The 24,503-nt window shown below is 36.5% G+C and overlaps 1 protein-coding gene across 2 annotated transcripts in view; it reads right to left on the bottom strand.

Annotated features, from left to right (window-relative positions):
• Window positions 1-1,847: 1,847 nt before the first annotated feature.
• Window positions 1,848-24,503, bottom strand: part of ARIH1 (ariadne RBR E3 ubiquitin protein ligase 1) — a 98,299-nt gene continuing 75,643 nt past the window's right edge. For both annotated transcript variants that reach the window (XM_043919680.1, XM_043919681.1), the window contains 9 exons: window positions 23,515-23,581; window positions 22,118-22,224; window positions 19,583-19,625; window positions 18,996-19,067; window positions 16,213-16,343; window positions 12,998-13,055; window positions 7,323-7,583; window positions 6,162-6,274; window positions 1,848-5,194 (listed from right to left, as the gene is read on the bottom strand). In XM_043919680.1, coding sequence (XP_043775615.1) covers window positions 5,110-5,194; window positions 6,162-6,274; window positions 7,323-7,583; window positions 12,998-13,055; window positions 16,213-16,343; window positions 18,996-19,067; window positions 19,583-19,625; window positions 22,118-22,224; window positions 23,515-23,581 — 937 coding nt within the window. In that variant the 3' untranslated portion in view covers window positions 1,848-5,109. The remainder of the gene's footprint in view (window positions 5,195-6,161; window positions 6,275-7,322; window positions 7,584-12,997; window positions 13,056-16,212; window positions 16,344-18,995; window positions 19,068-19,582; window positions 19,626-22,117; window positions 22,225-23,514; window positions 23,582-24,503) is intronic.

A 24,503-nucleotide genomic window follows, 5' to 3' on the forward strand; every position in this document is an offset into this window, starting at 1 on the left:
GCTTGTCCTTTTGAAGTTATCTGTGATTTCAATGTGTAAAATGAACAATGACTTCTAGTTGCAACACAAGTTGGAAAATGATAGGCCCATGTGCAGCTCTTCTCTGACCCATATTTAAGAATATTTTAATAACATTTCAAAATTGAGAGGCTCCTCTCAGAGCCCTCTTAGCCCAGGGCAGACTATTAAAGTATTTACTTGGTTCTTGTAGACATCTGAGTTTGACTCTTGTATTGCTATCACTTGAGACCCATGGATTACTGTGGTAATAAAGCTGTGCTTTTGGCATTGTTAGAGCTGCTATGTTATCAATATGTGACTAATTTATATTCTAATTGGCTTCCACTCTGAAAATGGCCCTAAACAAACATTATATATAGTTTAATCATAGTCTAAAAATTGTTTTTCAAAAGAATCTCATATATTATTTTCACTACTGTAAAAGCTACTGGTCTCTGCTCCTGCAGTAGGCATTATTTGATTATTTCTGGTTGAACATTTCCGAGTTAGCTATTTCATCTTGGGTAATTAAGTGGAGAAACAAATTCCTTAAAATGAACCAGAAACACACCAACTTTATCCCCAAAGAACCCTGAAAAAATATGAGGATTCACGCTTTTTCCTGTTTCTAAATGAGCCAAGGTCTCCCCCTAATTCTTACAACTTATTTTCTGAAAAGTTTCACAGGTTCCACAGGAGAAATGCTGAGAAACAGATGGAAATACGCTTTTCTGTGCATTTTCAGTTATAAAACAAATTCTCCTACAAGTTCCAATGGACAATGCAAAAATTTTCACACTGGAAATTCATTTAACAAATAATTAGACCTACAACTGCAAATTACTTGGCCACTGTTGATCAAATCAAATGATGCTGAACTCTCTACTCTCAACTACCATGTTTAATAGTCTTCTCATGATGCCAGTCCCAGTCACCAAGATGGGAAGGGTTATTCTTCTATCCATGGCTGATTTTTATGATGAGGCAAAACAGAGAGCCATATTAGTTGCAAATCCTGCAAGAGCAAATTAAAGATCAGATGTAGCATATAGCCTTCCTCTAACAGGAACAGTAACAGGTATTTATAGTCTTTGATAGGTTCAAAAGTACACTACAGATTAGATAAGAACCACCTCTCAGGATCAAATGCTACCTCATTCTGAAACCAGATTAACAAAATATGACACAAAGAGGTAGCATGATGCTGCTCAGAAAGAATAAAGCTTAAGTTTGAGATAGGAGACATCGTGAAATCTTGGACAAGTTGCTTAATCTTGTTGAGTAATATTACCTTTCTTTTAGACAATGATACAAGTTAAAGTGTTCTGAAGATATAAGTGATAAATGAACTCTGGTAATTGTAAATCCAAATAAGACCAAATTAAACTGTCCTAAAATCTGGCCTTGAATATTAATGACAAAGATCTCAACTTTGGGACCTTCTTTAAGACAACTCTCCCCTCATTCTGGCAGGAGATATCAGCTTCTAAAAGTGCAAGTGGAAGTACTGTGAAGGAGTTTCAAGTCTGAGAATGACTTTTAAATATTTTATCTCTATAAATTGACAAAGATCTACTGAGCATCTAGCATCACTGTTATAAAATGAATAGCAATCTAAGTTCAATGTTCAAGACACAGAACTTGGAAAGCTTCCAGTAAATGCTCTGAAGGCTTCATTAACCAAGTTTATTGTTGGGGAGAGTCTCATTCACAGTTCCCTGCAAAGAAACTAAACCAAATCTTGACATTTTATGTTAAGTAGGAACAGTGAATAAGGCACATAATATAGGTGACTCTTAGGCCACCAAGGTCTTTTTCTTAATATAAAAATAAACATAAGTAACTAATGAAATAACAAAATAAAAGTTTATTTTATTAGAATTAGGAATGTTCTTTCCCTGTGGGCAACCTGAACAGTCCAGTTACAATGAAAATCTAGTAACAGTTATTTCCAAAGCACAGTGTGCTCTATGCACAAAATTACAGGGTTACGAGCATTGAATCAATTTACCGATCTGATTGTCTCACCAACCCGCCCCCCCCCACCCCCCAAGTGCTCTATACCGGGATTTTTGTACATCAAGTCCTTTTCTCTCTTACGCTAAATTTCAGTTCCTAATCATGGCTGATCTGCATTTTACACTGCAGATTCAACCACTTCAAATCAAGTCAGTCAGTCTTGGATCTGCTATATTTGTGTGTATGTATACACATGTGTATTTAATGTATTTATTTAAACACACATAAAACACATACAATCTGGGTTGCAGCGGATTACACAGAATTTAGAGTCTGATGATATATGCCACTCAATTTTACCACTGTGGTTTGTAGTCCTGCGCTTTGGATCAACAATTTTATTGTAAATTATTTAAGTCCATCTACTGCTCAATGAATTGTTCAAATGATGCATGCAATTTTCAGAAGACCTCAAGAAGACAAGGGAGACCCTGGTGCTGACCATGAATAGAGCCCTCTGACAGAAAGACTTAGGTAGGTGAAACAGGGAAGCCGTCATATCATATGGCTTAAGACCTACCCCAGCTGAGATCACTGAAGTCATTGACAATGAAAGTGACTAACTGATGGGAGTTCTGTCAAATATGGAGATAGTTGTTAAAAGCTTGAACTGGAAAAGGCCAATTCATCTTGATCCATACATATTAGGGAATGCACCCACAACTGCAATACCCTCAGGTAAATATGCCAACACTGCAACTAGAAAACAGCTCTAAAAAGCACTGTTCTTCCATGGGTGGGGGCTGTTATTATGAAGTGCACACACTGTTTTTGGATACCTCTTGTAAGGGGAGCGTGTAAAAAGGATTTATGACACTCAAATCTAGATACTGTAGTTAACCATGTAAGATATTTCTTAAAACACCACATATACACAAAACATTTTAAGGGGACCACATATATCTAGATAGCAACTCTGGCTGCTTTTCAAAGTTACCAGGGAAAGGAACTTATTCAAGCTTTCTTAAAAAAAAAATCCTTAGTTTTGATAAATGCCTTTTAAGATTGATGCAGTCATTTAAAATAAAATCAAATGGTTGACAGGGAAAGGGAAGGAGAAAGAGAATAAGGAAGAAGCAGACACTGAGTTCAGATTTGCACCTGAGGTGGCAAGGGAGGGGAGGATAAAAGGTATAGGTAAAGTTGATCCTAGAGCGACAAGTGGTTTAAGGAAGCAGCATAATATACTCAGCAAACATTCACTGATTTCTGATGGGAAAAGAACAGTTGCAAGGACATCTCATGTAACAACCTTTTCTAAAAGGAAAAGTAGGGTTGATTTAGCAAAGCCTAACTTAGGCAAAAGGCCAGAGGAAAGTGAACCTACTTCCCAATGGAGTAGTAAGATGTATGGTGCAAGAGCAGACAAAGCTGCCTCACAAAAGGTAAACACTCCCTAGGCGCAAGACATTTAGAGGAAGACAAAGAGGTCCTTCAGCCAGAAGTGGTATTTAGTATTAAGACCTCATATAGTTGCCTAGTTCACTCTGTACTCCTGTATAAAACTGACAGATTTAGGGATGAAAAATACCACAGCCAGAATGGCCTAAACAGATACATAGTTAATAAAACCACCACCATCCTTTACTTTTAACATAGCTCTTAGTAGAAATTTCATAAAAATGGACATCACAGCTAAAACGCCTTATTAATTCTCCTATCTGTTGACAAATAGAAAATAAGCAAACAGTGATTTCTATTTAAATGCACTAGATGGGAATATCAAGTTCTAGGATGTTTGCCTTCAAACTGAACCCACAGCAACACACACAAGCAATTTCAGTATCTGCCATTTTTAATTCACAATCTGAATCTAAGTGAATGGCTATTTATTTATATTTATATTTAAAGCAAAAATGTCCTATTTGACACCCTAACATAAAGAAGGGGTGAGAGAAGAGCCATAACTAAAAATCTTAAAAGGCTCAAAGCAGCAATTAAAGGGACAAATTTTTGAAATGTTTCCTCTGGATGTGACAGGAAGCCGAGGAAGCCTTCAGCTGTGTGTCTGACACGGGCACACAAAGGCTTCCATAGATGTACGAGGCTGCGGAGAGGGATGAGGTTGGAGACTGGGTCACTCTTCAGTGGCAGCAACAAAGCTCCCTGCTGCAGCCCTTACCAGGCCACGGCATTTAGTCAGAGCTTGACCCCTCTGTGCTCGACCAGGGGCTGGCAATTCCGGGCATGAGACCCAGGGCCAGCAACAAATACATCAAAACCAGAGAGGGCAAAGTAATTTCAGGAAAGGGAAATCAAAGAACTCGAGTTAGGTCTTCCAGAGGTGCTAAACCAACACACCTTTTATCCCAACCCTCAACCCTGGAAAGATAAAGCAAACTGAAAGAAAATGCACAGCAAATAGACATAATCTTGAAGATTTTTAAAGAATAAATATTTTTTGTAATTAAACATTATGCAAACACGTGCCACGCTTGCTTTGTCCATGCATATGCACTATATACAATTTTGAAAAATACTGTGTTGTCCTCTTGTTTTAAAAGTCATATACAAAGTTTTTTTTGTTTTTTTGTTTAATTCCTCTTTCTGCCTACCCTCTTCCCCGCCCCAAGAATTTTCTTTACAAGGAACTAATCATTATTCACTCATGACCTTGGGGTATGAGAGAGAGACAGTCTGTGTGTGTGGGTGTATCTGTATGTGTAGGGGAGAAACGGGAGAGGTCCTTTACCAAAGTACAACAAAATGGCTGGTTTGGACATGAAAAGCAGTGTCAAGGAGCTGTTTTAAATTTTAACTGTACTACACTCAGGAAAAAGAAAATGAAAAAAAGGAGTCAGCTTTGAGAATGAAGCTACGTTACAAGTTAAAGTTGGAGGGCTTTTAGTGTGTCTGTCACACTTTTGTTGGCGGCCTAGAATACTGTTGTACAATGGTTTATCTACCTTTTTTTTTATTACAATATAATTTACTTAAACTTTCCGTTAACAAAACAGAATTCTGGTTCTACAGACCAGCAGTGTCAGAACAGGCTTAGTGCCTCCTTGTTTGTGTTTGTTTTGTTTGTTTTAATTGCATGAGCACTCTAGATGGTAAAGTTTTCAGAGTTCATTTTATGCAGGGCCATTCTCAGTCCTCAATGTACTCCCACAGATCTTTTTCATAGCCTTCATGCACATGCTGTAACAAAACCCTTCGTCGACTCTCACAGTATCTGTAATCAAAGAGAAAAAAAAAAAAAAGAACACCTGTTGTCAGCCTCCAATAATTTTTTTTTTTACAAGAGGCATTTACTTGTTTTGTAGGGCTCCCTATAGTTTATCCAGACATAGAACCAAGCACCTGTTTTTAAAAGGCATATTTTTAGGTCTAGATGTAAAGACATGACAATTTCTAATTTTCAAAAGGTATTTTTCGGAGTTTCTAGTTTGGGGAAATTAATTCCAGAGCAATAAAAAGGGCTTAGAAATTATCTGATTCAATCTTATCATTCTACAGGTAAGTAAACAGTTTTAGGAAGAAGTAATTTCAGGGGGTATTTATTCACAACTGTAAAATCTTAAAAGTACTAGTGGTTGCTATAATTGGCTAAGGGAAGTGAAAATATTACTCAGGACTAAATTTTCAAGTCTTGCAAACTCCCAGAGGTTTCTACTACTATTAAAGAGAAAACAACGTTTGCCAGAAAATAACTTTTGGAGAAAGAGCTCTATGTGAGAAAGCAAACATTTTGCATCTTTTGCTTAAGAGGTGACATCTCTTAAAGTATCATCTATCCCTAGGACAAAGTAAATCTCTCCTTGGAAAATCCAATCTTAGAAAAAAATCTTTTAAAAGTCTGGGTAGCTCACTTGCCAAGAGCCACGATCCACAGGATCCCTAGGCCAGGGCCAACATCTTATTCTCACCCCTCATCCTAATAGTCACTTGCCCTTTTTGGGCTCCTTCTTCCTGTCAGGGCAATAACTACATAGATAAAGCCACATGGAAGAAGCAGGATCAGCCAGTGGGACAAATTCCTCCCTATGCCCAAAGGACGGAAGCAATCTGTGAGAAACATGGCAGCAGGTCAGTCACTGAATATGCTAAACCCAAGTCTCACCATCATCTAACTTCACCACTACGGCATACCAGACCACCAGTGGCAGACATCTCTGCTCAACAACTAAAAATAAACTTACCTGTACTTATCTTGTACTTTCTGCTTTATATCCTGCAGAGAGTCTTGGGAAATATCTCGTTCGAGGTAACCCGAGAGCACCTCTGTGGCATTCTCTAGATCTGCTTGGTTATTCTGCAAGAGGAAGAAGAACATACAGTAAATTCTGCCTTCAAAAGAAACCTAAGAGACAAGCCATCTTAGCTGCTTCCTTGATAAGACTGTACTCAACACCAGTTTTCACAGGTGGTCAACTGCACCTCTGAAGTCCTTCATTACTTCCACCTCTAACAATTTGTTTTCTCTTTTTTTCTCTCAGAAGAGCTTTTTAACTATAAAAAGAACCAAAGATTTATCCATTACCTCTGGAAGAATACCAAGTACAATTTGAAAGAACTTTAAGAAAACATTCTTGAAAATCTTCTAGCTCTGAAAACTATTATGCTAAAGCCTAAGGAACAAACAGAAACGCATTATTATTTCTATCTAGCTAGATACCTAATCAGAAAACACTGTATGGAAGATTAAAATTTTGTTATCTGTTACTAGTATAGCTAGTTCTGTACATTTACCCATCTAAATTCCCATCTGCTAGTCATTGTTACTGTCTAGCCATCTATCCACATCAATACTGCATGCATTAATTTTAAATGAGCATCTCTACTTGAAAAAACTTTACTGCTGAAAGCCCCCTTTTAGTCACTACTTCTCCACAAAAGACAAGCACCATATTTACTTCTAATACTGTGTTATTCGTTTTACCTGAATAGACTTTTGAAAGAACTTACGATGTGCCTGGTGTTACATAAGCATTATACATGGATTGTCTCACTTAAACATCTTAACATTTCTAGAAAAGTATAATCCCCATTCTAAAACAGAGATATAGAGGAGGTTAAGTAATTTGCTTCAAGTCAACAGAGCTAAAAAGTGATGAAATCAAGATTCAAATTCAGGACTAATTCCAGAGCCTGCACACTTAATCACTAGCTGGCTAAACCACACCAATTTGAATGTAGTTTACAGCAAGATATCTGAATTTTTTTGTACCTTCCTAATAAACACTAAACTTTTGATCCACATTCGGGGGCAATGAGTAATCTTTAAAACTCTTATCTATAAAAGATAAGTAGTCCTATGACACACAGGTGGTTTTTTTTACCCACTCAGTAACCATTCCTACCTCAAAGATAATGGACTGGTTATTCTTTTTGAGGTAGAAAGCGAAGACATAAGTGTACATGAGTGTGGCACGACACTGGCAGAGGACATCGACTGCTTTCTTCAGGAACTGCACCTCAATCCAGGACATGTTGTGCTGCTGCATCTCTTCCATTTTCTGCTTCACCTGAGCATATAGTTTGTGCTCAAAGCGGAGACTCTGCATGTGGTTCATATAGCGATTACAGTAGAACAGGTACCTCTGCAGGGCTGCCCTAGATCTCTGTCCCATTAAGAAAAATTAAGGTCACATAGTTATAACAAATTTATTATAGGCACACAAAACCTGATATCATATTTACTGATGAAATGGAATAGGAATTTAGGCTAAAATCAAGAACAAAGAGACATCTATTGCTACCTCTGTTACTTAATATTTTTTGAAAGTCCTATAGCTGTACTTTCCAATATAGCAGCCAGCAGTCACATATGGCTATTAAAATTAAAAATTCAGTTTCTTACTGCTGCAGTCCATGTCTACCAAATCAGACAGTGGTAATAAGAACATTTCCATCATTATGAATATTCTACTGGATAGCTCTGTTCTGCAGTGTGCAATAAGGTACATCAATATTTTAAAGTAAAAAACAAAAGAGAGGCAACCAGATATCATATAACACCTAATATAATGCAACAGAAACTACACAGTACATTTAACACCAGTTAAGTGTTCTGTGTTCTTTCCACATCCCTCACCAAATCGTCTGAATTCAAGTACCTAGAATTAACCACCAGTTTCAGCAAGTTTAGGAATAGAAGAACCTATTAAATAAAACCAGGGAGTTACACCTGGGAAATCCAGAATATAAAAATGCTACAGCACAAAAATGACTTAAGTTTCCTCAACAAATAAATGGCAAATAAAGAAGAAGGAAGAAGAAAAAAAAGCCCCAAAACATGAAAGGACCTACAGATTGTAACATCACATCCAACTTGTGGACCTATATGAATCCTCATTTGAACCAATTATAAAAAAGTTTATGAGATAAAATGGGGACACTGGAACACTGGAACACATATTAACAAAATACTGCTTCAAAAATATATAATAAATATATAGCATAATTATAAAATAACATAATAAATATACAAACATAAACATTACTACAGTTTTATGAAAAGTCTTTAAAGTACATGAAGTATTAAAATGAAGTATTAAAATATGATGAAGTATTTAAAAATATGATACCAGGTCTAAATTTGTTTTATATTGTTTATCATACTGCAAAAATAATTCACATGGGTCTCTCTTATTATACTGCAAATGTTAAGGAGATACACTTTTAAAAAAGTAATCTTGGGACTTGTCCAGTTGTCCAGTGGTTAAGACTTTGAGCTCCCACTGCAGGGGAGAATGGGTTTGATCCCTGGTCGGGGAACTAAGATTCCACAGTTTAGTTCAGTCGCTCAGTCATGTACGACTCTTTCCGACCCCATGGACTGCAGCATGCCAGGCTTCACTGAAACTCCAATACTTTGGCCACCTGATGCAAAGAAGTGACTCACTGGAAAAGACCCTGATGCTGGGAAAGATTGAAGGCAGGAGGAGAAGGGGACGACAGAGGATGAAATGGTTGGATGGCATCACCAACTCAATGGACGTGAGTTTGAGCAAGATTCCACAAGCAGCCAAAAATATCATTTTCTTCATGTTAAGCACTAGACATAACAAGATTAAAAAAAAGCAATCTTGTTGTAACTATAGTACTTAATATCTAAAAAATGATTGTTAAATGTAACTACTATAGAAGGGTTCTTACCACACACATGTGTTTCTTTTCTTTAACCATCATCTCCTCTTCCTTTCCTCATGCCTAAGGCCTACAAACAGTACAGATACTACAAGGCCCTATACTTGGTCTCTTGCTCAGAAACACTAACTCTGAACCACACAACTAGCCAACCACATGATCCAGTATCTTACAACATGGAAACACCTAAAAAAACCTACACAAGTCATATTATTTTAGCAGTCAGGTAGGTATTAAATCAATGCTTACACAGTGGAAAATTATGCCAATCATATCTAAAAATACTATGACAATTACATCTATTCATTATTAGACAAAAATAATAGTATTGCTATTAGATATGATTGTATATAATAAAATTATGCCAATTATTTCTAAAAATAGAATATGTAAAGATTTATCTACTTGGCATTTTACCTCCATACAAAGCACTAGTATTTTCAAGCCTGTCAAATACCCAAGATGAAATGGAAAACCTAAATCATGCATTAAAATGTATGTTATAGGTCTTAATATGACTAAGAATTCTCAAACAGCTTGCATCATTAAAATAATTTAAAAATTCAATATGGAAAAAAAAAACAACACCCATACTACCACTGCAAATAATACCCATTTTTAAATCAAATGCCAGAATCTGGACTGAGAAATGCAATGTCCCGAAAGCGCTTTGGAAAAACACACAAAACAATAACCTGATTGCTTAGAAAACGGGCAGGCAATCCAGCTGCTGCCTGTTTTTGTTTTCAAAGTTAACCTGAAACATGCCATGTCCACTCCCTTAAGTCTATGGCTGAGTCAGCAAGCATTGCAGGAGAAGGACGGGACTGAGTAACTCTAACAGACTGTATGGTCTGCTAAGCTGACCACTCACAGGGGTGTATTGACTCCGGGTTAGTAGATAAGAAAATTTAGGGAATTCCCTGGCAATCCGGTGCTCTGACAGCCAGGGACCCAGGTTCAATCCCCAGTTGGAAAACTAACATGCCGCAAGCCACACAGTGTGGTCACAGAAAAGAAAAAAGAAAAGAAAAAAGTACCATCTATGTTCTTTCTGTACTGTGTGCCAACCTTCTAGCACTTTTTTAAGAACTACAACTGCCTAAAAATGGAAAACAAACAAACGAACTACAACTGCTGAGAAGCGGGCAAAAGAGGGTGAGATGGTTGCACAGTACCACTGACTCAACAGACATGAGTCTGAGCAAACACAGGGAATGGAATAGCGAAGGACAGGGAAGCCTTGCGCACTGCAGTCCATGGGGTCACAAAGAGTCGGACACAACTTAGCAACAACAATATAACATAAATAGAATCATGTGACAGAGATCACAGAATGCTATCTGTTGACACTGGCTTTTTCACTCAGCATGGTGCCCATGACATCTAAATCGCTATGTGGATCAACAGTTCATTTATTGTTATCACTGAATAATATTTCACAGTATGGATTACCATGGTTTGTTTAATCATTCACCAATTAAGCAAAATTGTAGGTGTTTCCAGTTTGGGACTATAACAAATAAAGCTGCTATGAACCACTGTTTAAAAAAAAAGAACTACAACTGCCAGAAAACACTAGGCCAGAGTATGGAAGTAGAGGAAGTGAGGAAGGAATAAGCTAGGTGTGTGCTCCATTCTGGGAGGTATGGCTCCTACTAAATAAACAAATAGAGTCAACTCATATAAACCCCTTTCCCTGCGCACTCGCAGGGTCACAAGATCCTAGTTTAGGCCAATATATACATGACCTAGAAAAATAATGCAATCTAATGTCTACAATCTACACATTAAAAGGGCTGAGAAGCTATGTCCAATAATCCACCCTCCCTGCAGATCTCAGAAAGGAATTCTACCAGCACCCAAACACTTACCAGGTCAAGGATAACCCATATACTTTCCATTGTCAGCAAATTCTGGCTAGATCAAGCTAGTACTAAAGAACCTGCCTGCCAATACAGGAGACGTAAGAGACCCAAGTTCGATCTATGGGTCAGGAAGATCCCATGGAGAAGGAATTGGCAACCCACTCCAGTATTCTTGTTTGGAGAACTCCATGAACAGAGGAGCCTGGCAAGCTACAATCCATGGATTGGGCAAAGAGTTGGACATGACTGAAGCAACTTAGCACACAAAAACTAAAAGCCCCCCCTGGTAATTAGGAAAAACATAATGCTATACATAAGAGAAAAACAGCATTTCTTTATGGATTGAAAAAAATATTATCAAAATTAGAAGAAAACTTTAGGACAAAAGCAGAAAGCCAGAAGGGAGGAAAAAGCTAAGATTTAAAAACAAACAAACCTGAAACAGAAGGATATGCAATGACAAACTGGGCTGAATAAAAATGGAAGAGAGGAATCAATTCAAAACGGAGGGTAGGAAAGGCATCATTCTCATGGTAGAGTTCTTTATACAAAGGTTACATGGGACAATGTTTCTCAAATTATAGCCTAAGGGTACTAGAGGGAACTGGAGTAGGGGTGCCAAATGATCTCATTTAAACAGACCATGGAAATTTTTAAATATTAAAAATCTGATAATAACCTGAAGAAAACACACTCTGGACCACCTGAATAAACTTATCAGAATCAATGCTTTTAGGTCTTACATTTGTAAAATGACTAAAATTGGTATTAAGCTGTATTACTTTAACTGCACCAGAGTTGGGAATAAGTGACAGGAAATACATTAATAATAAATTCTGATCAAATCAAATCAAATTTTGATGCACTGTAGGGGTGGTGAAAAGGCAATGGTTGATATATAGAAAACTGATGGGAGAACAAATTAGCATGTGGTACTTATAGTAGTATAGCAGCACTAAATAAAAAAATTCTGGGTCTTAGCTATCAACAGTAATTTAATTTCAACAAATAACTTATCTAATTAGTTTTTACTTGAGTTTCACTGGTTGTGGGTTTCTTTTTTTTTTTTTGGTTGTGGGTTTCTTCATTTGGTTGTATAGCTGCTTAAAATAGTCCAGCTGGTTTTACTTTAAACACAGTTAATATAGTAATATTATAATGAATATAATGTAAACCAACATTGTTATCTGTGGTTTTTTTCCCCCTTTAAAAGGATCACAAGTACTGTAGACATCTGTAATATGATAGCCTAGGTTCTGTAAATATATTCTTTTGTATTTACAGTAATTTAAAGAAATTTTAAAGGAGCCTTTGAAAAGTGAAATAATAACAAACAGGTCGTGTTCTGACTTGCATCTTGGCAAGACAAGTCATTTTAAAAGATTCTGGGAGGAGAAATGGGGAATTTCAATACAGAATGTATGAATGTAAGGTATGACTAAATTCCAGAATTCTACTATTAAGGCAGAATTGCCAGGCTGAAAGGAATTCAAAGTGTTACTGAATCTAATCCACACCTCTTCTATAAAAGTGGGTTATTTCCTTATTCAGTAAGAGGGAAATCCCTACCTCCTGACAGTTCATTCCAAGTTACCTAAAATCATTAGAACTTCTTTTTTTTTTTTTTTTTAGAACTTCTTGATGAACAATGAAGTCATTAATTAATTAATTAAAAAGAAGTGAGGCTGCACATAAGTAGCAGCAGTGCCATTTAACAAATACTGTTCTTTAGACTCTTTGCTGGGAAGGGAAAATCTTACTACTGAAGACTACTGAAACCTGGAGTATGCTATATGACTAGATTGATTTTTTTTTTTAAATGCAAACACATCTATAAATAGGAATACTCCTAATATGTATTTTGCATAAGATTCCCTTTCTACATGTACACAGATATACAGTATTTATTGGAGTATCCTTTAACAAATCTTTCAGAATTGAACTCTTTTGCTAAATTATTCCCTAATCATATAATGCACATTCCTCTTCACCCGTTACCTGAAAATAAATGTACTTACCTCCTGTGCGTCTCTTGCTGCCTTTGCATCATCCTCATTATAGCGGTTACAGTTGTACCTGAAGTAAGTAAAGAGGATTCCATAAAGCCATAAATCAATGAAAAGGGAACAAATCACAGAATTTTAGCCTGGATATAGCGATTATGTAGAGCCAATATTCTCCTTTACAAAGATAAAATGAGGAGGGGAAAAAAAAAAAGCCCCTAGGTGTTTGAATCCTTTCCAAAAGAGTGTGTCTCTTCTCTATTAGTAATAAGCAGTTTCCCACCCCCTGAGGTAGTCCACTCCAATAAGTTTACTGATAATCACTGGAAAACATTGTTATTCTTCCATTTACCAACCGTAGCTTGAACTTCTAATTCACTTTTTGAAGAAAGAGACTATCTCATCTCCTACACTGTCTGTTATTTAGTCAAATATTTTCAATCTTTCCAGGATTACTCACCTTGTTACCCTCACCTGTATACACCAAAGAGAATCAACTGCTGACAGACTGTTGTGTAACAAGTGCTGTGCTACATGCTTTATATGCTCCTAACAGTTTATGAGACGCCCCGAAAACTCAATATACAGAATGAGGAGCAAGGGGAAATCTGCCCAGAGAAGTCCGCTCAGAGTGGAGATGTGTAAGACGGGCACTTCTCCTTCTTCTGATTACCCGTTTTATTTTATGGGAGCCTACATTATGAGTACAACTGACATATACTATATTCTATCCACTTACTAAAGACTTTAACTGTACTATCACATTTAATCCCCTCAATTACCTTATGAAATATCTATCATTATCCTCACTGAGCAGATGAAGAATCCAATTTTGAGAAGATAAGCAACATATTTAAGATCACAAAAGAAGAGTTTCAGAGGTGGAAATTAATCTGATGCCCCTCTGCCAATTGAGACCCATGCTCTTAACTAGTGGATTCATATCTTCAGAATCTTTTTAACGATGACCTTTTTAGAAGAATTTTGAATTTAATATAAATCTTGTTAAACTGAATTTATTACTCCAGCTTGTCAAATCCTTTAATATTAAAATGGTTTATATATTCAACATCCCTCTTTTGATATAACCCCAAAATGTATATAAAATTTTTATATTAATTCAAGAAAATCATCAGTACAACTGAACAGAAAAGCAGTATATAGTTTACGTGAATAAAAAAGATGTGGACAAAGCCTTTCAGCAAACCTTAAAGCATTCCACTAGGAAGACACAAATCTATTACCTCACTGATTGCATCTCGAAGTTTTTAAAGTAACCCAGAACACAATTCACCTGAGTCAAGAGACATTAATTGTCCCCCACCTTGATTAGTAATCCTCTCTTACCAATAATTATTCTACTCACAAATAAGCCTGAAGATGCCTCTCCTCGCTATCTACTGGTCAACAATTAACACATTTTCTTCCTAACTGATATATCCTCAAAAACTTTCCTTTTGATATTTGTTAGATATTTTTAAGCCTCAACTCACTCTGGGCTTTACTCTGCCAACATTAAGAATTTTAAGGTCAAGAAAGCAAGGAGGGCTCATCTCTATTTCCAACTGAGATGACTGATAGTGCTATTTGGAATGTTACTTTGAAGATTCTGAGATATTTTCCGATTTAAACAAGAAAGCACAGCAAGGATTCGTTCGCAATGTTAGCCATGGGAAAAGGCAAGACGCAGGCAACATTTCTGACACCCCGGGTCCGGGCCACTCTTCATGCTTCTGCAGTCGCCATTTGTTTTGTACCCCTTTCATTTTTCAACCCAGTTCATTTACAATTTGAGTTGTGCTCAGAGATTTCCTTATATACACACAAAAGTCTCTTTAATACTTCTCCCCCATCCCCTCTCCTCTTCACTAAACTTGTTTATATACACTCAAATTAATTTAGTTTCCGGGAACATGCTAATCCTTCAACTTGCATTCCTAAACTCCAAATATCTTTCCTTGGCTCTGACAGCAGTAAAATCACTTTCTTTTTTTCACCTAACCAATTAGTTTTTACCTAGTTTAGAATCAATTTCAGACAATCCCTCTTACTATTCCTCTAATTAATGAAATGAATGAACACTCCAAAGTAACTAAAAGGGAAGGCTTGCCATTGTCTTAAGTTCAGACTCTCCTCATCTTGTCTTGAGCTTGCAATCCTCCCCCCAACTCTCTACAAAGCAGCCACAATGTCCAGATAAGGTATGGAAAGCACCTAATACAGAGCACTCTCATCTAAACTACAGATCTAATGTTGTTACTATTAGTTAAAATACTTCTGGTAATTGTCCACTACTTCAGGTCCCAGTCTACTTTCTCTTTTCCTATTCCCCACAATTTATGAGGGGCCACAAACTCAAACACCAACAGGAGACAAATGCAAATAACATAAACTAGTGAAAAGGGCAATCTGCACATTATAACTCCCAGAAATATTTTCCCATTTACCAGGAGATGCGCTAGCTCTCATTTTTCTTGTTTTGAGAAAAATGCAACAAGACATCCTCAATCTAACTTGCATTTCCCCCACATGCATGATAAGAAACATGCAGGGAACAAAGGTATGTATCACTACCAAATGTGCCATCATAAGACACGAAAATGCCAATAAGCTTTGGTCTTAGGGAAAACATTAAACTGCAGTAAAGGCTCCATCTAAAAAGCAACCAACCAATTCCAGGTGATTTTTGTCTAAAAGAAATGCAGGCCTGTTCTTATGTTTCAATGAATGCTAAAACTCTGGATTTCACTGGGTAATTTTCCATTTCTTAAAGTTTGGGACCAATTTTTTTGTCTAATGGCATGCAGGATAACTAAAACACAACTGTGGATTGGGTTCTGCCAAGTCTCTTAGTTTTTAATTATTGTCTAGAGAGACATATTAGACAACACAACTCTTTTCTGAGTAAGTCATGTACTATCACATTCTTCTACCTTTGCTCATGCTGCTCCTTTTGACCTGAATGTTTTTCCTGCCACTTTTTGAACAAATGGAGCTCTTAGTCTTCCTTAAAGTCAACTCAGCTATTACCTGCTCTGTGAAATAAACCTAATTAAACTCTCTCTTTGGATATCTTGCATACACTTCTAGCACTGATCACACCCTGTATTCATTTATCTAGTCCCAAGTTAGAGGGTGATTTTCATGAGGCAGAAACCTTATTCATAATATAAGGCAGATACATCACACAGTTATGTGAACATGTTCTTCCCTTCATTTCCCCAACCTACCAGGCAGATCCATGTGGTTCCCAAGGGCCAAGACACACCCAGCAAAACTCTGCTTTACAGTTCTGGTTACGACAGACCATGTGATTACAACCGCCATCCTTCTCAATTGTGACATGGCATTTGGGACATTCCTATGAAGAGAAACTATAAAGTTGGTGTCAATGCTACACTGAGGAGAAGCCAGTTCTAGATTTGGTTTATTTTCAAATTAATACTGTGATTTATTGTGATTGATACATGTAAAGCACTTAGAACAGTGTCAAACACTTAAGTACTATTGAAAATGAGTTATTATTACAGGTTTTTTAAGATGCATGACAATTTAAGGATTTGTTTTTTAGTGGGGTTGGGGGACAAAAACATTTTAAGTACTTTTAACCATACACATAGTAATAATAGTTTTATGAGAGGCTAAACATTTTGTTCCTGTAAACATATTGTTCTAGTGCCATCTGGAAATAATTATTGAATACTTCCTGTATCCCATGCACTGTTCTCAGTGTTCTACACGTATTAACTCATAATCCTTATAGTGGTCTTACTCCCATTTCCATTCATCAGATGAATAAACTAAGAGAAAATTTTAAAGAAACTAATCCAAGGTTATACAAGTAGGAAATGGTAGAGTTAGGATTCAAACCCAAGCAATTTGGCCTTAAGAGTCAGGCAAGCAAGACTGATAATTCTTTTTGTGGCTACTGAATTTCCCAACTTTCTTCTGCCAAATACCCTGGTTAACATCTTTTCATTGTGGTTCCTTTATAACCGTACTGCAGAGATTACATCCCCCTGCCCAAGTCTGTATCGTTTTCTTGGTTGCTAATGAGCCAAAGTCATTACCCTGTGGGCACATCTAATTTTTTTCCTCTTGAAAAATTCAGAGAACAAAACTTACTCATTATTTTTAATAAAACTATGAATAAGATGTAAAGCTTGGATTTTTGCTGTATGTTTTTGTGTTGATGTCTATTACGCCCGTAAGGAAAGAAAGTATCACCCAACATAATATTTGTATAATCCAGCTAAAGTGAACAGACTTTACTGTCCATAAACTATAGTAATTCAAAAGAGGTCAATACCATGAGATTTTAAAATATGTTTCATTCTGTATATCTTGGCTATAATTAACTAAATAGTATGGATTTCTTAATATAACAACAACCTGCAAATCTGGTAACAAAATAAGCTTCTGCATGTCTCCATTTCAGAAAAACCCTCAGTTTTATCTCAAAACCTCCAACTAGATAAATCTATTATTACAAATTGCCATTCTTACTTAATAATCTACCCTCTAAACAAAGTCAAGCATATTCAAACCCATACTCCCGATTTTAAATATCTTGGGGATTTAGAGTATGTAGGGATTTTCCAGATGCAGAAGAGTGTAGTTTATAATCAAACTACTTAGGGAAAATACAACTGCTCTAAATACTAATCTGACAGCATATTTAAGGATCTAGGACTTTAATGAACATTTCTGGTGGAGAAATCTTCAATTTTTGAAGAAGAATGCCTGAGTAACAGGAAATTTTTTAAAAAATAAAAAAGCAACCATCTTCTGACATTATAGTAAGGTTTTCTTAAGTGCCATAAGGTATGTTTATCATGCTGGTTTCAGAGACATAGAAATGCTAATTTCAAAACTACATTCCCCAAAGATGTGGGTATTTGTTTTATGCAACAGGACTGTTTTATTGCCAATGCTTTCTGGGAGACAGAAATGTACACATGTTTTAATCTTTTGGGGTAGAGCAGGGTATCAGTGGTATAGAATCATGTGCTGGCCGTCATTTAAGCACTCCTTATTCTTATCATTATCCCATGACTGAGTGATGGAAGACTGCAAAGTTATAACTAACTCTGGTCAGACAACTCAATATTCTTTAAAGCATCATCATCATATGTGAAAGACAACAATAAAAATAAACAGCCCATGAATAACACTATTATTCACCACTCTTCCTATTCAGATAGGAGATAAGATTGGATGTTTATACAATTTCCTACAAAAAATTGGCTGGGTACACAGTTTGGATTCAAATGCTTACCACTTAGGGACAGAAAAGAAGGGTGTTCAAGTTTATTTGCATTTGTAAGACATTCCTCTAGGGTTTAAGACATGGTTTATGTCATAAAGATACTGAACTTTGAAACTAGTATCACGACCAATGAATTCAAAAAATAAACCCCCCAAAACCAAGGATACTCATGTTATCCTTAAGCTTCCATTTTTCAGGAATCAAGTCTTTTAGTAAATCATATTTTGGAAGTTTAACATGTTAAAAACGTTAAATTTGTTAAGCCCAGTTCAGTTACATAATAAAGTTACTCATTTACTCTGACTCAATACTGCCCCCTAAAGAATAACTCCTTAAAAGTTAAACCCTGGAGATTTTAAGAGGCAGAAATATAGCCTAGTTTAAAAAAGAAAAAGGCTAGATACAATAAACTCTACCTTGGTATACTAGAAGGCAGCCAAGAATTTACATGAAAAGATATTATCAAACCCCAGGGTAGAAAACTGATTAAGCAACCACTACTTTTCTGATGGAAGAAAACTAAAGCAGAGTATTACACATACTACAGTAGAGTATTCAATAAAACAAACTCAAACAGTAAAACTAAGGATAATCATTAATAGGCATTCTGAAAACAAAAAGCAAACTCTAATCAACTAAAAGGGAAAACAAGGTCCTTTAGTAGGTAAACTTACTGCTTTTGAAGTTGATACACCTATTCTGCTCAGTTTCAAAACCAAGGGTTTACTGAAGGAAGATACCAACCTTTGTGTTGGCTGCAATCCAATTAGAGGTTTCACTGTCATCATCACACTTTTTAATCCACTTCTTCAACCACTGTTTGAAAACAAGAACTGTTACAGCACAACAGAAGACTTAAGGATAGCAAATGACATCAACATATAGTCAAGCTTAAACATAAAAGCCAAAAGACAGGATTATCATTGGATTTACTGCCTTTCCAAGAAATCCTGTGATTCTCATTTATAGTCCAGGTACATTTAAAAAAATAAATAAATCAACCAAAGGACGACTTTCTCTGGCTGCAACTAAGTGGGGAACCTAGAGCCCAACAAGAAGCCCAGATGCAAGGTGTGTCATTCCCTTTAGCTAATTATAAAGCATTCCAAGGGAGGTGCCTTAACCCTCCTCATCCTGATAATTAGGAGAAGACTTTATTCCTAAGGAATGTTCCCTGAATATTTGCAAAGATCACACGAAATAAAAAGGACAAAATACCATGTTCCGACTACCAATGAACAAATAACAAATGTGGGCTGTGACTTAAAGTTATCAAGTCTTAGAAGTACTCTACTACCTTATTTAAAAATGAAAATGCCAGGCACACTCACCTTACATTTAACAGGGTCATGCCAATTTTCTCCACAGTTAAAGCTGTTAAGTGACACAAGAGTTAAAAGAATTAAGTCCTACCTACTGTGAGTAAACAAACAAACAACCTCATGCTTTACAGTACCTCCGTACTCTCACCAGTTTCCAGGGACTGGCAAATACAAGGACAGGACCCATGTCTATTTTACTCCGTTGTAATTTATTTAGCACTTAGTACTAGGGCCAGCACATACCGAGCGTCTGTGTGCGAAATGAAGGATGAAGACGGTTTATCATGACGATTACAGGATAAATGACTGACTAGCTACCCAACTGCTGTGTGCTGTGTGCTGAGCCGCTCAGTCGTGTCCGACTCTCTGCGACCCCATGGACTAGAGCCCGCCAGGCTCCTCTGTCCATGGGGGTTCTCCAGGCTAGAATACTGGAGTGGGTTGCCATGCCCTTCTCCAGACCAAACTGTTAAGACAATACAATCAGTTTAGTTAGAGCTGTATTTTTCTGATAGTTTTTAATATGTGTAATTCCTTGCTGCAACCACTAACTGAACTAAAATGAAATCATGTTCAATAATCTGAACTTAAATTTCAACCAAGGCTTCATAGGCATATATTAAATATTTTAACATTCCAGATGAAGAGCTAGTCTGACTTCGTATGGTAATTTCATACTTTAGTACTAATGCACAGTAAGTAGTATGTGGGAAACAGGTCACATATTTTTGCAAGATCCAAACAATGAACCTCAGCCTAGTATAGTGCGCCAAACAAGGTACAAGACAAAAGATGATGACTACATATTCTCCAAGACTATGTTAACTGCTAATTCCTTTCTGCTTTCTAGGAGCATGGTGTATGTATTTGTTTAAAAAGTACAAATTAAGAATAAACACTGCCCTTGTGGCTCAGATGGTAAAGAGTCTGCCTGCAACGCTGGAAACCCTGGTTCTATCCCTGGATCAGCAAGATCCCCTGGAGAAGGAAATGGCAACCCACTCCAGTATCCTCGCCTTAAAATTCCATGGACAGAGGAGCGAGGCAGGCTAAAGTGCACGGGGTCGCAAAGAATCAGACATGACTGAGCAACTAAAACTACTAAGAATGAAAACAAATGCTTGCGAAAAAAATAACTGTGGAATGGCTGATCAATTAGCTAATCAAGTACTTTGGGAATGCCAAAAATCCTTTGCAAATTAGAAGAATAAAGTGCTCTCAGTTTAAATGAAGCCAGGATAATGGTTACTTCTGGAAAAGAAGACAGGGAATGGAATAGAGAAGGGAACATCAAGAAGCTTCAATTGTATCTTACACGTTTTATTTCTTGACAAAAACAAACTGATTTTGATTAAGGAGGGCTGTAACTTTATAAGTATTTAAGTATTGCTGTTATTCTCTACACTAAATCTGTATTTGAAATACTTCATACACAAAATATATTTAAAAGCAGGGAAGGAAATTAGACTCCACACTCTGTCTACAAAGTAAATTCTGAAATTGATAATGTATAACCTTTACCAAAATAGCATGTATTTTACACAACTCAATCTCTATGAGTTTACTTATTCTTTGGGGAAATATTTAGTATTAATGATGCTAAGACTAATTCTATTGCTGTTTGGAGGAAAAAAAGAATGATACAGAGCAAATTCCCTAGAGGGCCAGTGGTTAGGACTCCATCCTCTCACTGCCAAGGGCCTGGGTTCAAACCCTGGTCAGGGAACTAAGATCCCACAAAATGCATACCCATGACCAAAACAGAAACAAAACAACAAAAAGAGAATTATATGGAAAACCAATAAAATGTGTATTTGCTAGCTATAGAGCCCTTTGGTTTGAACAGCTTCTCATTCCTAAAAGATCCATAAAGGAATGGTCTCTAATGTGTACTAATGGAAATTCCCTGCTAAGTTGAACCTAGAATTCAAAGGCTATGCTACTCCAAGAATCCAGGTTACCAAGAAAGCTGTGGCCAGAAGCCCCAGAGAAAAACTCTTAGTTAAAAAAGATCTAATCAACAACTAAAAGATTTAATCAACATCTAATCAACCAAGTTTTATCTTTCCAAATTTAGCTACATATTTTTTAGGACCAAGATTAAACTCATAAGAACAAAGGAAATTAAAAACACCTAACTCTGTACTTCCTAAGAGATAATCTGAAAACTAATCATGAGCCATAAGGGAACAAAAAACAATGTGACAAAATAAGCAGTTAATCAGAAATGAGAGCTGAGTTCCTGTCCCAGATCTTTAAGTTTGCTCCTACATATGTGCCAATGGAGGATACAAGAAAAAGTGATTACAGCTGCACTTTTTTTCCCATAAGAAAATAAATCCAAAACTTACAGCAACATAGAAAGAGGAAAAATTATCTTAAGATATGAGACTTTTTAAGCTAAGTTTTATTTAAAAGAAATATATGCTATTTAAAATCAGTTATCACCCACCTACCTGAGGTAAAGAAATTTTTCTATTTCACTACCAAAAATAAATAGAAAAGCTATGTATACTACTCCAATTTAGGAAATCACGTGCTTACCAAAACTGGCGCCCACATTTGCAGCGAACAGGTTTAGCATCAGGATACTGAACTTTAACAACGTGGTGGCAGTCTGGGGCAGGACACCACTTTAACAGTCGATTGCACTGAAATACAGGTTAGAAAGTTAAAACATGACAGCAAATTAAACATGATGCAAGATTCCCCAGTACACCATGCAATTATGTAGACTACTTCCTCACTATCATAAAGTGCAGATGGTGTCACAAGTGTATAAAACCTTGACACCAACAGTCTTTTACAGCAATGCTTTTGGATGTACTGTCTTTCTAAGATTATAGATCACTTGCATACCTGGAATTATAAACTATCTCTTGTTCTATCTTCAAAATCCCACTGAGAAACTTTAAAATAAATGATCACCATTATGTAATCATTAACAAACATCATTTGTGTATGGTTCTATTTCAGGGCAATTTTAAAAGATGCAAAAAAATAAGATAATGCTTCTACTCAGGGAAGGAGTTCATATGCTATATGAAACAAGCTAAAGAATACACATGGAACTTCTCTCTTTGACCATAAAAAGTTCTTCTAAGAACAAAAACCAGTTCCTAAACCACAGCAATGGTTGCATTTTAGTTCTTCAAAAGAAATGTAACTTTTGATACACTTTTATTATGGGACAAAACATTGCTCAAGGAACACTCCATCAGAATTCAAGTTTATTGACCATTTTTAAAAAGGTATTATTCTTAAAAAATGCTATTTCTAGAAGACCTTCAGTTTAACTGCTAATAAAAATTAAAATTACTTTCTAGAAGTGAAATACCAAGTTACACTCAAGCTCTTACACAGGGGCTAGCAAACTTCTTCCACATGGAGCCAGACAGTAGATATATTTGGCTCCATTGGCCATTCTTTAGCAACTACTCAACTCTGCCACTGCAGCACAAAAGCAGTGACAGAATACACAGGCGTGTTCAAATAAACCTTATTTACAAAAAGCAGGCAGGCCGTGGTTTGACAACTTCTTTTCTGTTAAGCCATATTTGAAACAACAAACAAAAAACACTACACAATTATTTTTTAACAAAGTTTACTGGTAACGGAAGGAAGGTAAAACAAGCACAGATACAGCAGGGCTAATGTATCAAACATGATTAAACACGACACCACTAAGAATCAGCTACGGTTCTCTGCTAAGGATAAAGACTATAAAAATAATTTTATCAAAGCTTAAGATCTATGAAAAGACATCTATTTACTGATTTGTCACATTCTTTTGAGAATAAACGTATTTTGGTATGCTTCATAAAAAGACAATAACTGAAGTTATCATAAAGGTGTTTCTTACGTAAGTTAAACTGATTATTTCTATTAATAAACAGAATTTCTTTTATTTAAAGAATGAAAACTTATGAGAAATCACTTACCTCTACAAAGCTATTTGTTATTAAATGCTGATACTTTAATTTAACTTTTGAATCTGTGATCAGGCGCCTGAAAGTGAGAATAAAAATAGTTTATTAGGAGGTTTTCAGCTAAGGGTATTTTCCACACTCATAAAATGAAATCTCAATGCTCTGGTATGAAAACTGCTTTAAATTGAAAGTACTAAAATACATATAAACTGTCAACATATATAACTATAGGAACCAAAACAATAATTCCAAAGTTTCTATTTTGGTAGATGTTCCCCCCCTGGTTCTTATACTCTAAATATTCTATTTTTACCCAACTGGTATTTGTGTTGTAGTCTAATGACTTACCAACTATTGCCAAATTTAGGCCCCTTTCAGTCTTCTGACTCTCATCTCCTGCCTTAAGGCAGCAATTCTCAGCCACCTTTCCTATGATCTCCTCCCCTAAAATCAAGTGTGTGAAATAAAAGGATCTTGACAGGAATGTTCAGAAATGGATATAGGTTTTGCACACATAATTCTGATAGCCTCCTTCTTCTGAAATCTTTTGGTAGTTTATTAGAAATGCTTACTAATTGCAACCTGGCTTTCCTTATTCACCTAGAATACTGTAATTCACAAGAATGTCTTAAACTCACAGGAACTCATGAAAGTGAAGAACCTTGAAATTTAATTTTCACTAGTTAAACACTCCTGTGGGTATTATAGGAAAACGGTATTAAAGCAGGGATAGTAACCACCAAAGAAGCTATTAAGAACAGTATCAGAAAAACGTGAAGTCCAATCTCGTCTTGAGTCTCATCCCACCCCGCTTCCAAAAGCCCCCCGCCTGTCCTGTGCCCTTCTCCGTGTGCTCCTCTCACGTATGTGCTCTTTCTTCCTCAGGGCCTCCCTGGCGGCTCAGACAGTGAAGAAACGGCCTGCAATGCGGGAGATCTCGCTTCGCTCCCTGGGTTGGGAAGATCCCATGGAGGAGGGCATGGCAACCCATTTCAGGACTG

The sequence above is a fragment of the Cervus elaphus genome, chromosome 12 (genome assembly GCF_910594005.1).
Source record: "Cervus elaphus chromosome 12, mCerEla1.1, whole genome shotgun sequence".
Classification (NCBI taxonomy): domain Eukaryota; kingdom Metazoa; phylum Chordata; class Mammalia; order Artiodactyla; family Cervidae; genus Cervus; species Cervus elaphus.